Source organism: Vitis riparia, chromosome 12 (genome assembly GCF_004353265.1).
Source record: "Vitis riparia cultivar Riparia Gloire de Montpellier isolate 1030 chromosome 12, EGFV_Vit.rip_1.0, whole genome shotgun sequence".
NCBI lineage: Eukaryota > Viridiplantae > Streptophyta > Magnoliopsida > Vitales > Vitaceae > Vitis > Vitis riparia.
This window is the reverse complement of record NC_048442.1, coordinates 4,174,359-4,187,562: the sequence shown is the minus strand read 5'-3', so window position 1 is coordinate 4,187,562 and position 13,204 is coordinate 4,174,359. Positions and strand designations below refer to the sequence as shown.

At 37.0% G+C, this 13,204-nt stretch overlaps 1 protein-coding gene and 1 pseudogene across 1 annotated transcript; both read right to left on the bottom strand.

Moving 5' to 3' along the window:
- Nucleotides 1–560: 560 nt before the first annotated feature.
- LOC117926862 lies at nt 561–7,514 on the bottom strand (annotated as a pseudogene).
- On the bottom strand, nt 6,833–11,646 carry LOC117926861 (MDIS1-interacting receptor like kinase 2-like). The gene is made up of 4 exons (XM_034846154.1): nt 8,019–11,646; nt 7,556–7,912; nt 7,230–7,326; nt 6,833–6,944 (listed from the first exon to the last, which is right to left on the bottom strand). Exons 1-4 carry the CDS (start codon nt 11,644–11,646, stop codon nt 6,833–6,835), a joined length of 4,194 nt encoding a protein of 1,397 aa, XP_034702045.1.
- Nucleotides 11,647–13,204: the final 1,558 nt, after the last annotated feature.

Sequence of the window (13,204 nt, the reverse complement as noted above, 5' to 3'; positions counted from 1 at the left end):
TAGGAACTAAATAACTACTCCAACTAACCTACAACCAAGCTTTCTTAATTTACAAGAGTTGATTTCATATTTGCAGATAAAACTGCTAACTAATCTATAAGAATTTAACAATATCTCCTGTAAATCTTCTATTTGAATCCCTAGATAGGACTGAGCAACAAGCAACGTGGTTGTTGTCCATGGGTGGTCAAATTTATCAGTAACCCAAGATTTCCATGCTCACAAAAGCTCCATTTTAAACAAAGGTTGCTGAGAAAATTACTAACAGGCTCAAGTCTCATCTTAATAGCAGAAGACCACTCATCACCAGATCTAGAATTAGCATCAAACAATAGCACAACCCAGGAAAACAAAAACATTATTTACATGCTTCACTAATGAAGCATTCAAGTTATGCATTAATAACCATAAATTCTGGGGATATGATGACACTGTTCAACAAGACAATGCATTTGTGAAGGTCAGACGAATCGCAAAAATCATAGAGGAAAATCTCTTGAGCATTACCACATATTTTCCTAAAATATGTATGTGATCTAGCTTGGGACTGAGGTGGATCAGTGTTGAATATTTTCCTAAAATAAGCAGACTAATTACATTAAGAAATATTGATTGATATAGAACTTTAACCTCAACATTCAGAATTAATTAGGAAGAAGTTGAAAATACAGAGAAAACCTGAAGGAAGGAGCTAAGACACAGATGGAGGGATTGGCTTCACAGCATTTTGGATCCGCTGGAATGCCACTCTCACTCTTTCCTTGAGGCCTTCATTTTCGCTTTCAACATTCCCACTCTGTTTATCAAGATGCACCACATTTCCATCAACGCTTATCACCAGGTTCCCATTCCCTTCCAACTTCACATCTCCAAACAGAGAAACAAGGAGTGCGTGGATAACCTTTTCTGCTTTCTTCCCATTTTCTTCTTCAGTTTTTATGGCCTCTGATTCAACTACTACCTTGGGGATCTCAAGACTGATGTTTAAAACTAGAGCCACAATGGAGTCAGAGACCATGTCACTAATTGGATCTGATGTCCAATGCAGTGAAATATGCTTCTCCGACTCATGCTTCACTGTCACCCGTTCATGGACTCGAAAAGCTAGAACCTCAAATTCTTCATCTGGCAATGACTCAAGACTCTCATATATCTGCTTCAGCCTGTGCTTTATTACACCAAAGGCACCAGTGTAAGGAATAGTAATCCTCTGGGTGACATTTGCCGTGGATAGCTGCGAGAAGACATGGAGATCATCAGGTGCCATTATCTGATAAGTGAACCCTTTCTTTACCAGTAAACCACTGACAGTTTCACCAACTTCTGGGGTCTTTTCAGCCAGCCTCCCAATGGTTTTTGCCATTTTTTCAGAGTTGAAATACATTTCAACTGACTGACAGTTCTTTGGGGAAATAATTTTGGTGTTGCAGTCAGCAAACTGGGTGATAAGCTTCTGTTTGAGCCGCCCCATCTCATTAGCTTCTCCATGAACAAGAATGATGTTAGGTGGCATGAGCTCCTTCAAGAATGTGCTTGTCTGTGCAAAATCTGCATGGGCAGAGAAAGAAATGACATGGACCTGCATGTTGAGGGGAGCAGTAAGACCATTCATTAAAGTAACTTCCTTGGGTTCATTAATGATGGTTTTTGCCAATGTCCCTTCCACAACATACCCAGGTAAAACACATGCATTTTTCTTATCAGAGCACCACATATCAAACAGTTGTCTTGACAACCCACTCTGAAGCCCACCCGGGCTCGGCATCACCACTGATGGACCTACATCATTAAAATTCTCAATGCTCTTTAAGGGTGATATGTGCTTGAAGCCAAAGGGATTCGAATTTCCAAATTGGTTGCGGATCCTCTCATTCATGGAATTGATGTCTGGTAAACAGCCATGCACCTTTTTGCAAGGGGGGAAGCATAAAATATGGGGATGTTATGGAGCTCAGGATGGTTAGACCAATACTCATCAAGGATAACAAGTTCTTGGGCACGACCTAGAGCATATGCAGGGATTAGAACACGGCCCCCTTGAGAAATGGTTGAGTGGATGACATCTGTGAAGCGCTTTTCTCTCACATGCCGAGGCTGATGGAGTTGGACACCATAAGTGGATTCAATTATGCAAGTATCAGGGCAGAACTGTGGGATCTCAGCAGCATGGAGATGACGATCTTCTTCGCGAGAATAGTCTCCAGTGTAAAGTACTCGGACACCAGCAATATCAACCATAAACATGGCAGCACCAAGGACGTGGCCAGCTGTGTAACACCAAAATCGTATACCATTTACTTCTAAAGTCTGATGGAAATCAAAAACCTGCAGAAGGGAGACTTAATTACAGTTACAGGAAGATTAAATGAGATAATAAAATTAAGCTATATATCTAAAGTCAATTGTTGTAAATGGCCGAACATTCTGCAATAGATCAGGATTATATGCAACCAATATTTTGGAATATGAGATACACACACACACCATATTGCCTTTTTTAGTGAACAAGTTCTATATTTTATTAGATTAGTTATGTAACAATTTTGAAACTAAATTCAGAACAATAGAAAAAATGCTGTTGTGGAACACAAAACATGAATTAATCTCATTTATATCTTAAGAGACTAATTCCTACTATTTTAGTGTTATTTGCCAATATCTCCTTATGTCCAGAACTGAAGACAAAACCCATCTGTTCTCATGGAAGGTGAAGTACAGAAAGCCCACAGATGTTATATAGATCTAAAACAATAGTACTTACACTCAGGTATAATCTATGATTCAGGTATGAATGTCTACGGTAGAAAGATTAAGGCTTTAGGACAAGGTAGTAAACATTTGTGGCACTACTAATTTCAAATAAGAGTCCTAAGATAGAGCATTAGAGCTAATCACAAATTTAAATAACTGGATTTAAGCTAATCTGTGATACATGGACCATTGCGACCATAACTTTTGTTCTTTTTTTTTTTTTTTTGATAGATATTGTAACCGTTGAGAAATTCATGCCTTAAAACAGATAGTTACATAAAAGGCACAACCATAATCTTACATTACATGCATCTCGTTATCGTAAATTCACAACATACAAAAAAAAACAATTTAAAAAATAGAATCAAAGGCTTCATTTTTTATTTTTTATTTTTTGATAGGTAAATTTTGTTCCCATTGGGACTTGCCTCCCAATCCCTTTACCACCTGACCCAAGCCTCAAGGGCACCAAAGGCTTGGGCTTCATTCAACATGACATATAATAATATACCTAACAAACCTTCTCAGTTAGGGTATTAGACAACTGATAAGGAACTATAGAATTATAATGCTTTTTTTAACTAAGAACACTTTCTAGGTAAGATATTATACGAGCTCTAAAAAAATAACAAGTTCACAAAAATTTATAAATAAAAACAATACTAACATTGTCAAGGCATAAAAGAGAGCAACAAACAACATTAGGATAGTTGATGAAAAACAAAAATAATCCACATAAAAGAGTAAAACAAGTAGCATTGGATTTCTTTCATTTTTTTATTTTTTTATTTTTTTATTTTTTAGTTTTGGAAGGGAGGGGGGGGGGGGGATGGTGGGATAGACAAATAAGAATATATATGTATATAATAAATATATGTAAGAAAAGCCCCAATGTAAAATGGTGAACATAGTACACTGGAAGTATAAGTAGCATTGGAGCATTTGATGGTGAGAAATAAGAAAAGATTTCCATGATTGGGAGTAATTTCTAGTTGATACTTGTTGTTTAGCTCAGTGCCTTTGGTGGGAGAAAACGCATAGGATCTTTGAGGGTAAAGATGAAAAAAGCCAAATCAAAGTCACTCACCACCAACTAGGGAAAGGGATGCATTTAGATTAGCTTCAAAACCAGTTTGAACTTGAGGAGAAAGATTACGAGCCTTAAAAAAATGGAGATTGAAACATACATCTATAAACAAAAATATCCATGGAGCGAAGAATGTCTTGTTCATCATACAACATATCTTCAACTGAAACTTTGCTCACTTTTACATAATCAGACAAAAGCAACTTGTAGATAGCCTTCGTTGCATGAGTCATAAAAACTCGCCCTTTGAATGTGGTCTAATGAACAAATTCAAATATTTTAGCTTATTTAAAAACATACGCAAAGTAATTGCATAAAATTTGATTAAGAAAATGGCCAACCTTCTCCAGGAAATATGGAAGGGATGCGGCATGATCCAAGTGAAAGCTGCACAGGAAATGCAACACATTACAATGCAATAAAGTGGAAAGCACATCCAAAAGAACAGGGGCAATTTCAGATGAGAAAGTAGAGTAGATAGACAAAAAGAAAAACTAAAGATAAAAGTTCCACCAAAAAGTTTCAAGATCTACAAAAGTTCATTGACAAGACAGACATGCAAGATATCAAATGAAATGATTTTTAAGAAGATATGCTGGTACATACCACAACTAAGAGCACTGCTCAAAGATAAGTATGTGATTACCATAAATCCATTTACCGAGAAGAAAACAATGCTGAGAAAAGCAATGGGAACTTCAACATAATCAAAGAAGGTGAATGGTTGGGGTTTTTCTGAAGGAATTTTAGCTGATAGATTCAATTATTTGTAACCTCTCGCACTCTTACATATGAAAGTACATGTTCAAGTTTGTGTATGGACACTTTATGCAGAGATGCAAAGGGGTAGGTCCATTAACCCTTTCATCCCTCCAGAACCCCAGAAAAGGAACCTATAATGGCCAACGGCCTTTGTATAGAGTGATCCCTCTAATACAGCTACAGAGAATACTCTCATAACCATGCTTATAGTAGTAGATCACCAACTATTGATGTGATTTCAACCATTTCGAGAGCATTCATCAGCCATGCAGTCAGAATTTCAACTGGAGTAAAGTTGGGCTCAAGAAAGTCTATTCAAAGCCGAAAAAATCTCAAGGCCAGACAAGAGCCCAGGGATAGATTTCAATTTTAGGAAGCTATTTCATACAAGGAAAGGAATCTCCAAGAGTTTATTCCTTGAGAAAAAAGAAATATTAGCAAACGGAATGAAGAAGCCATTGAGAAGCAGGACATATTCAGATGATGGCTTAAAATTTGGGTGGTAGATGCAGTCTCATTCCTTTAAAGATATAGCTGCAGTGCTCCTAATAGCACCAGATATTGATAAGAGAAGATACGGATGGAGTACTTGCAGCTGGTCCCAGTCAAATCTTTATATGCTTTAACAATAGTTGTTTGGTCACTTTTTCTAAGTAAGGCCATTCAGGACAGAATTCATTCAATGATTTTTTTTTTTTTGGCAGAAAAATGACCATACCCAGGTATATAGTCCAATATAAAAGAACAATCATGATATTCTCTAAATTTCATTTCTCAATTCAGCAGATCACTAAGTTATAAAAACAAATAACATTACAATATTCAACAAGGAAAAGGACATCAATGGTTGAAGGATCAATCTCATCAAAGTATGGCAAAGCAGCCATGCCTGAGTATGCGGGATGAATTCCACAGTCAAACTATCATCACAGAACAGGAACAAAATAGAAACAAACAAATTAAAAAAAAATGTCGAAAACAAAGTATAAAAACTAGCAACCAAAATAAAAGAATAACGCATTATGGTATACCAATATGGTTTTCCCTTTATAGGACATGTAGACACAGGAACGGCCCACTTCATTTCCAGCACCTAGAGGGGTAATAATCAGCTGGTCCCCTCTTGTTAATGAGGAATCTGGTCTCTTCAAAGACTGCGATGGCCCTGTAGATTCCATTCTTCAACTGAACAATGCTCAGACCCCTTCAATTAACACCACTCTATATTCATGCAAAATGCTCTGCAACTGATTAAAAAATACAAAAAAGATTCAAAATAAAAAATAAAAAATACGCTTCATCATAAAATGATACCCAAAAATAAATACAATTCCAGCAAAAGACATTTTTTCTCTTGGCAACTCCAGTTATTTTGGTGAATATATTTCTGTTAAGCATGGGAAAAATAAATTTTGACTTTCAGTAAAATAACTCTGTACAGTTGAAATTTATATTTCCCTAAGAACATCTTCACTAGAAATAACCTATCTTCCCAATTGAAGCTCAAAATTCAAAATCCAGTAAGAGAAAGCACTGTTTGTTTGCTAAGAAAATGCAGAACCAAAAATTTAAATCTTACAGCTCTCAGCACTAATCCCCCTAGAAAGCAACATAAAAGCGCAAGATTCAATTGCTTCATTTCCCTCTCTTCTCCTCACTTTTCTCAGCAACCAAACACAACAACCTTATATAAATAAGGAGAGAGAGTGAAGTAGAATAAAGAAGAAATTCGAAACTTATAAAAAAGCATAGTATGGAGGCAATTATAAGATTTTCAAAATTTTCAACTCACTTGGTTGCATTTCCCACGAGTTTCTCGGGAACCAAACAGAGGGGAGGAAGAAAAAACATAAACGTCCATACAACAGATGTATCTTCTCTGTCATGAATTCTTTGCTTCTAGCTTTAACCCTCAACAGTTGTGACCACAGCTCAAGACCAAGGTGGGAATTTACAATCTAATAATGCTGATGAATGCTTCACAGACTGCTCTACGAAACTAGAGTTTGTCAGAATGCCTGTCCTTTGTTGAAAGACATGAAGATCCTCACATTCTCGAGCAGGAAGAACCTTGGCCGAAAGTAATCGGCAAAGGATAAGAAGGCTGGGATCATTTCACACTGAACTTTACTCTAGCTACTTTGGTTAACCGGATTCATCCCAGAGAAACCCTGTGAAGATGGCAGCTTTTTTAGCTCTTTGAATAGAGTGAAATAACAGAGCAGAAGCTGATCAAACCTGGCATGGAGGGCAACTTGTCCAACCATCCGGTGATGCAGATTGTTTGGCAGCCTCAGAAACAGAGACACGGTCATCGGCATTCCCGCACTCCTCCACGACAGCCCTGCATCACAACCAATTTACGGGTCTATTACAAATGAGAGAGAGAAAAAGAGATTTTCATGTTAATGAAATCATTCACCTTAGGATCGAACTGAAACGATAAACATCAATGATTCCGGATGATTGAATTTGAGTGCATCCCCAGCAGGCTCTTCATATTCAGTAGCCTACTTGGTTACTGATACACCTGCAAAGTTGAAAGCAACAGGAGGTGAAATCATCACATTCTTTAATAAAAATGTCATTACATACGACTCTTTAGCTGATATAGATACAAATGAACTACCTGATTGAGGGGCCCTTCAAAGGAAAATATGTTCCAAAGGTTGCAAGAACATCACATGGTGGCAGATCATGCTTCTGAATAACCTGCACATTCCACCCTTCAAATATATTAAAAAAATAATATAATTGTAGTTTTATATTATAATAGAAGTTAAAAAAAACCAAGAGAAATTATGCACGATTGCTTGCACCCACCTCATGGATGTCATAACAGTATGCCTTCTTGCTTTTACATTTTACAGTAATAATCAATTGATAATTAATTTACATGGAGAAGTGAGAACCCTCAGCTAGTTTGATCCCCATGACCATGACCCAGCAGCTCACCCAACGTAATCACAGAAAACGGTTTTGGCAATGGTGGCCACTGTTTTGAGAGTGCTTGAGCAACTTGTTGCATAGTTGGCCGAGATTGGGGATTAACACACAAACATGCAAATGCCAACTTCACTGCAACCACTACTTCCTCTGCCACTTGATTCACAGGAGGTGAGGGGCGCTGGTCTATCACATCATTCAACAGGAAATGGTAGACCGTTGATGGTGATGTAGATGAGGAGGACGCTGATGATAACAGGGATGAGATGAGTTCTCCGGGATGCCTTCCCATGATTACTTCTAATGTCACAACACCGAAGCTATAAACATCGGTTTTATTATCCACCTTCATCGTGTAAGCAAGTTCTGCAAAGAAGATTAGATCAGGCTCTGCTCTGCCAAACAATTAGAAACGTTCCATATGACGTATAGAGGCCATTTAGAGATAAGCAAGGCACTAAGAAAAATGCACCTGGAGCTGTATAACCAATAGTTCCTGCGAATGAAGTCCAATTAGATGAGTCTGACTTTAAAAGCCTAGCCGTGCCGAAGTCAGATACATGAGCTTCATATTCTGAATCTAACAAAACATTGTTGCTCGATATGTCTCGATGAATTACAGGAGGTGAGCAATCATGGTGCATATAGGATAAAGCTTTAGCCACGCCTTTAATAACGTTTAGCCTCACAATCCAATCTAATCTTTCTGCTTCTTCGTCGTTGCATAGAATGTTTCGCAAACTCCCCTTTTCCATAAACTCATAAACCAAAAATGAGTTCTCTGCAAATGAACTGAAGCCATAAAGCTTGACGATGTTGCGATGCCTTATCTGTGTTAAAGCATAAATCTCGCTTTTGAAAGCTTTCAAATCAGCCATATCTCCATCTTCTGATGAGTGAAGCTTTTTCACAGCAACAACCCGACCTGTTGGCAACTCAGCCTTGTAAACAGTACCATATCCTCCAGTGCCAATACACTGTTTCGAACTGAAATTGTCGGTCCCCTGTATGATGTGCTCATACAACAATTCCCCATCATGGCCCCATATTGCAAATAGATCTTCAACATCTGCTTCAGGAGACTTGGTTTTTCTCTTCCTCAATTTTTGGAAAAGAAAATAAATGCCGATAATAAAAGCAAATAAGAACAATAGAGGGCTCACAATGAGGAGTATTATGATCAAAATAGAAAACTTGTTGGCCTTCTTTCGACTAGCACTACATGGGTTGAGATGAGTGACATTATTACCACACAGACCTTTATTATTTTTGAATGCCTCAAATGGAGCAAAGGCTTTGATGTTGGGGAGAGGACCTTCCAATTGATTGTAGGATATATCAGCAACTGTCAAACTTATCAAATCATCAAACGTGTGTGGGATGGTGCCAGAGAGCCCGTTGTGGGAGAGATTCAACGTTTCCAGGTTCTGTAATTCTCCAATCAGCGGTGGCATCTCTCCTGTCAACATATTTTGACTAAGATCAAGACTTTGAAGATGATGCATCTTTCCTATTTCGTCAGGAATGCTATCCACAAATCTATTCTCGCTCAAGTTGAAGGACCTTAATTTCCAGAAGTTTCCCAGTTGTTTGGGAATTGAACCGCTTATGTTGTTTGATGCCAAGTCAAGAATTTCAAGATTGGATAAGTTTCCCAATTCCAAAGGAATACTACCTGAAAGACTGTTGTTTCCTAATAACAATTTGAACAATAATGGCAACATACCCAACTCTTTCGGGATCTTCCCACTTAGATGATTGGCGGAGAGATCAAGTTGTCGCAGCTGAGTTGCTTTCCCAAGTTGAGGCGGTATAGCACCAGAAATATTGTTGTTGGAGATGTTCAGGTTTGTGAGCATGTGGCACTGCCCCCATTTCCCAGAAAGCTCACCATAAAAATTGTTGCTGCTTAGATCAATATAATTTAGGGTCGGGTACACCCCAAAACTTTCGGCTATGTCCCCTGTCAGCTGGTTTCTTTCAAGCCTAACTCTGAATAAGCTAGTGCAATTTTTCAAGCTTTTTGGAATAGGACCAGTGAAATGGTTTCCAGAGGCCGTAAAGTTCTCAAGAACACTACCGAGGCATATCTCTTGCGGTAGTTGGCCAATGAAGTTATTCTCAACTAACTGAAAAGATTTCAAATGAGTGATATTATTCATTTCAAGAGGAATAACACCACTAAGCTCATTGTGATCAAGGAACAAAAAGGTTAAGCTAGACAAGTTACCTATGGAAGGAGGGATTGGACCGGTGAGATTGTTAATTGACAACCCAAGATCATTAAGTGATGTCAACAATCCAATCTCTTGAGGAATAGAACCAGATAGTTTGTTTCTATCAAGGTACAAAGTGGTTAAGTTCCTCAAGTTACCTATGGAAGGAGGGATTGGACCGGTGAGATTGTTAATTGACAACTCAAGATCATTAAGTGATGTCAACAATCCAATCTCTTGAGGAATAGAACCAGATAGTTTGTTTCTATCAAGGTACAAAGTGGTTAAGTTCCTCAAGTTACCTATGGAAGGAGGGATTGGACCAATGAGATTGTTAATTGACAACTCAAGATCATTAAGTGATGTCAACAATCCAATCTCTTGAGGAATAGAACCAGATAGTTTGTTTGTATGAAGGTACAAAGTGGTTAAGTTCCTCAAGTTACCTATGGAAGAAGGGATTGGACCGGTGAGATTGTTATTTGACAACTCAAGATCATTAAGTGATGTCAACAATCCAATCTCTTGAGGGATGTAACTAGAAAGCTTGTTCTCAAAAAGATATAAAGTGGTTAAATTTCTTAAGTTTCCAATGGATGGAGGGATTGGACCGGTGAGATTGTTATTTGACAACCCAAGATCATTAAGTGATGTCAACAATCCAATTTCTTGAGGGATGGAACCAGAAAGCTTGTTCTCAGAAAGATATAAAGTGGTTAAATTTCTCAAGTTTCCAATGGATGGAGGGATCGGACCAGTGAGACTATTATTTGCCAACTCAAGACCATTAAGTGATGTCAACAAGCTAATCTCTTGAGGAATAGAACCAGATAGTTTGTTTGTATGAAGGTACAAAGTGGTTAAGTTCCTCAAGTTACCTATGGAAGGAGGGATTGGACCGGTGAGATTGTTAATTGACAACTCAAGATCATTAAGTGATATCAACAATCCAATTTCTTGAGGGATGGAACCAGAAAGCTTGTTCTCAGAAAGATATAAAGTGGTTAAATTTCTCAAGTTTCCAATGGATGAAGGGATCGGACCAGTAAGACTATTAGTTTCCAACTTAAGATCATTAAGTGATGTCAACAATCCAATCTCTTGAGGGATAGAACCAGAAAACTCATTCTCAAAAAGATGTAGAGTGGTTAAGTTTCTCAAGTTTCCTATGGATGGAGGGATTGGACCAGTGAGACTATTAATTGCCAATTGAAGATCATTAAGCGATGTCAACAATCCAATTTCTTGAGGAATATAACCAGATAGTTTGTTTTTATGAAGGTACAAAGTGGTTAAGTTCCTCAAGTTACCTATGGAAGGAGGAATTGGGCCTCTGAAATTATTAAAAGACAATGCTAGAACACTAAGAGATGTTAGAAATCCAAGTTGGGGAGATATTACACCAGTAAAACGATTGAAAGTAAAGTTAAGATTTGTGATTAGTTTAGAAAGATTACCAATGTTGATTGGAATGGTTCCATAAAGGGAGTTATTATAAAGATTAAGAGTGAGAAGGTTAGGGAGTGATGAGAAATTGAGATTGTGGAGTGTACCTCTCAAACCGCAATTGTCAAGGTCTAAATTGGAGACACTTCCTGACCTGTGACAAGTCACTCCAAACCAATGATGGCAAGAATTGCGTCCAGACCAAGAAGAAAGGAAAGATTGGGTTTGATTATCAAGACTGGTCTTCCATGTTAGAAGAGCAACTGCCTCTTGATCTTGTTCAACTTTCAAAAGAGAAGTGGTAGGTGTAGAGGCAAATGTAAAAGTGACATGGAATAATGATATCGAGTACAGAAGGAAAAGGAGAAATATGAATAAGCAAGGAGTGATGATGAGTCGGGGGAGTAAGGAGTAGGATGAAAAATATTCAAGCACCATTGTTGAATTGGTAGAAATGAAGTTATTAAGAGGTTTACCTGGAGGGAATGATGAAGACGAAACACTTATTTATAGACTTAATTGTGATACATCCAAGATTTCCATTAGTTGGTGTTGACATCTAACCATTTGCTTTGTCTACGATTAATGGAATTGAAAAGTATTATATACATGCATGAGCTCAATTCCACACTTAGTTTATTTTATCAAAATGCTCTTAATTTTTTTATTAAAATTTACACCTGCAATTACATATGAAATAATTAAAAATATTCCTTTTTCACTCTATGCACTTTTAAATATAACTTGTTTAAAATTAATCATTACAATTCATTTTAAGAAGTAAGGACCAAATATACCCACATCAACAACCTAGTTGATATAGGAAGTCCACTTTAACCAACATTACTCATTGTTTGGATTGAATTCTTTTAACTATTTTACCCTATGAGAAATAAACTCTTTTAACTCTATTAGTTCTTTCATAATTTTTATCCTTACAATATGAACTATCTGATTTCTCTTAATATTTTATAAATCATTTATGTTATATTTCAAAACAAAATTAGTTGTCATTTCTTCTACTTCTTTCCCAGACAAATGCATAATTTGTGGTTGATGTTTATTAGTTTTATTAAAGGTGTTTACAATTTGTAAGTGAGACCCATCATTTATGAAAAATATAGACATGCTTTTTTTCATTTGAAAGTCTTCAGGAACTAGTATTTGGACCACAACAAGAACTAAGGGCTACCAAATTTTCACTTTGTTTTACATCCAAATAAGACACACAATCCTTTATGTATTGTCTATTCTAAGCCAAGGGGCTCTCAAGGCTTTAAAATGCATCTCTAAGATTAAGAGGAGCCTAACATATATATCATCATGAGCTTTTTTCTCTATCCAACGTGAGATGTCATAAAAATTGTTCAACAAGATTAATGCATTTGTGAAGCTCAAAAGAATCACAAAAATCAAAGGAAAATTTTTGGGCATTACAACATAAAAGATGCAGGACCCTTGTACACATGCATTTTCCTTATCAAACAATTGTCTTGACAAACCATTCTAAAGCCCACTTGGCTTGCCATCACTAGTGATGGACTTACATCATTCAAATTCTCGATGCTCTTGAAAAGGCCATATGCACTTGAAGTAAAAAGAGCTTTGAATTTTTGTTAGATACTTCATTTTTTCTATTTGGAAACATATTTTTCTTTTCTTTTTTTGTTCTTTTTTTTAATAGAACGTTTACCCTCCTAGAGTGTAAAATCCTCTATTTTCTGTTCAAATTTCAGCTTTGAAATTAGAGTCCTAAATTCTAAACCTTGTCTGGGTTTTCCAGTTTTGTGAAAAATCACATCATAGGGACCCAACAAGATGGGATTTGATTCAATGTTAGAGACAAATTTTGGAAAAATCTACAAAACCCTCAATAGTTGTGGCCATACCATAGCTCAAGACCAAGATGGGAATTTACAATCTAATAATGCTGATGAATGCTTCATAGACGTGAAGGTCCTCACATTCTTGATCGGGAAGAACCTAGGCCGAAAGT

What these genes read in the sequence shown, in the direction of transcription:
- LOC117926861 (XM_034846154.1), bottom strand. Translation starts at nt 11,646, where the DNA reads ATGGTGCTTGAATATTTTTCATCCTACTCCTTACTCCCCCGACTCATC. An exon ending in GTTTTCTGTGATTACGTTGG is followed by an intron (nt 7,327 to 7,555) that starts GTGAGCTGCTGG and finishes ATATATTTGAAG; the next exon opens with GGTGGAATGTGCAGGTTATT. An exon ending in TTGAAGGGCCCCTCAATCAG is followed by an intron (nt 6,945 to 7,229) that starts GTAGTTCATTTG and finishes GTTGTGATGCAG; the next exon opens with GGCTGTCGTGGAGGAGTGCG.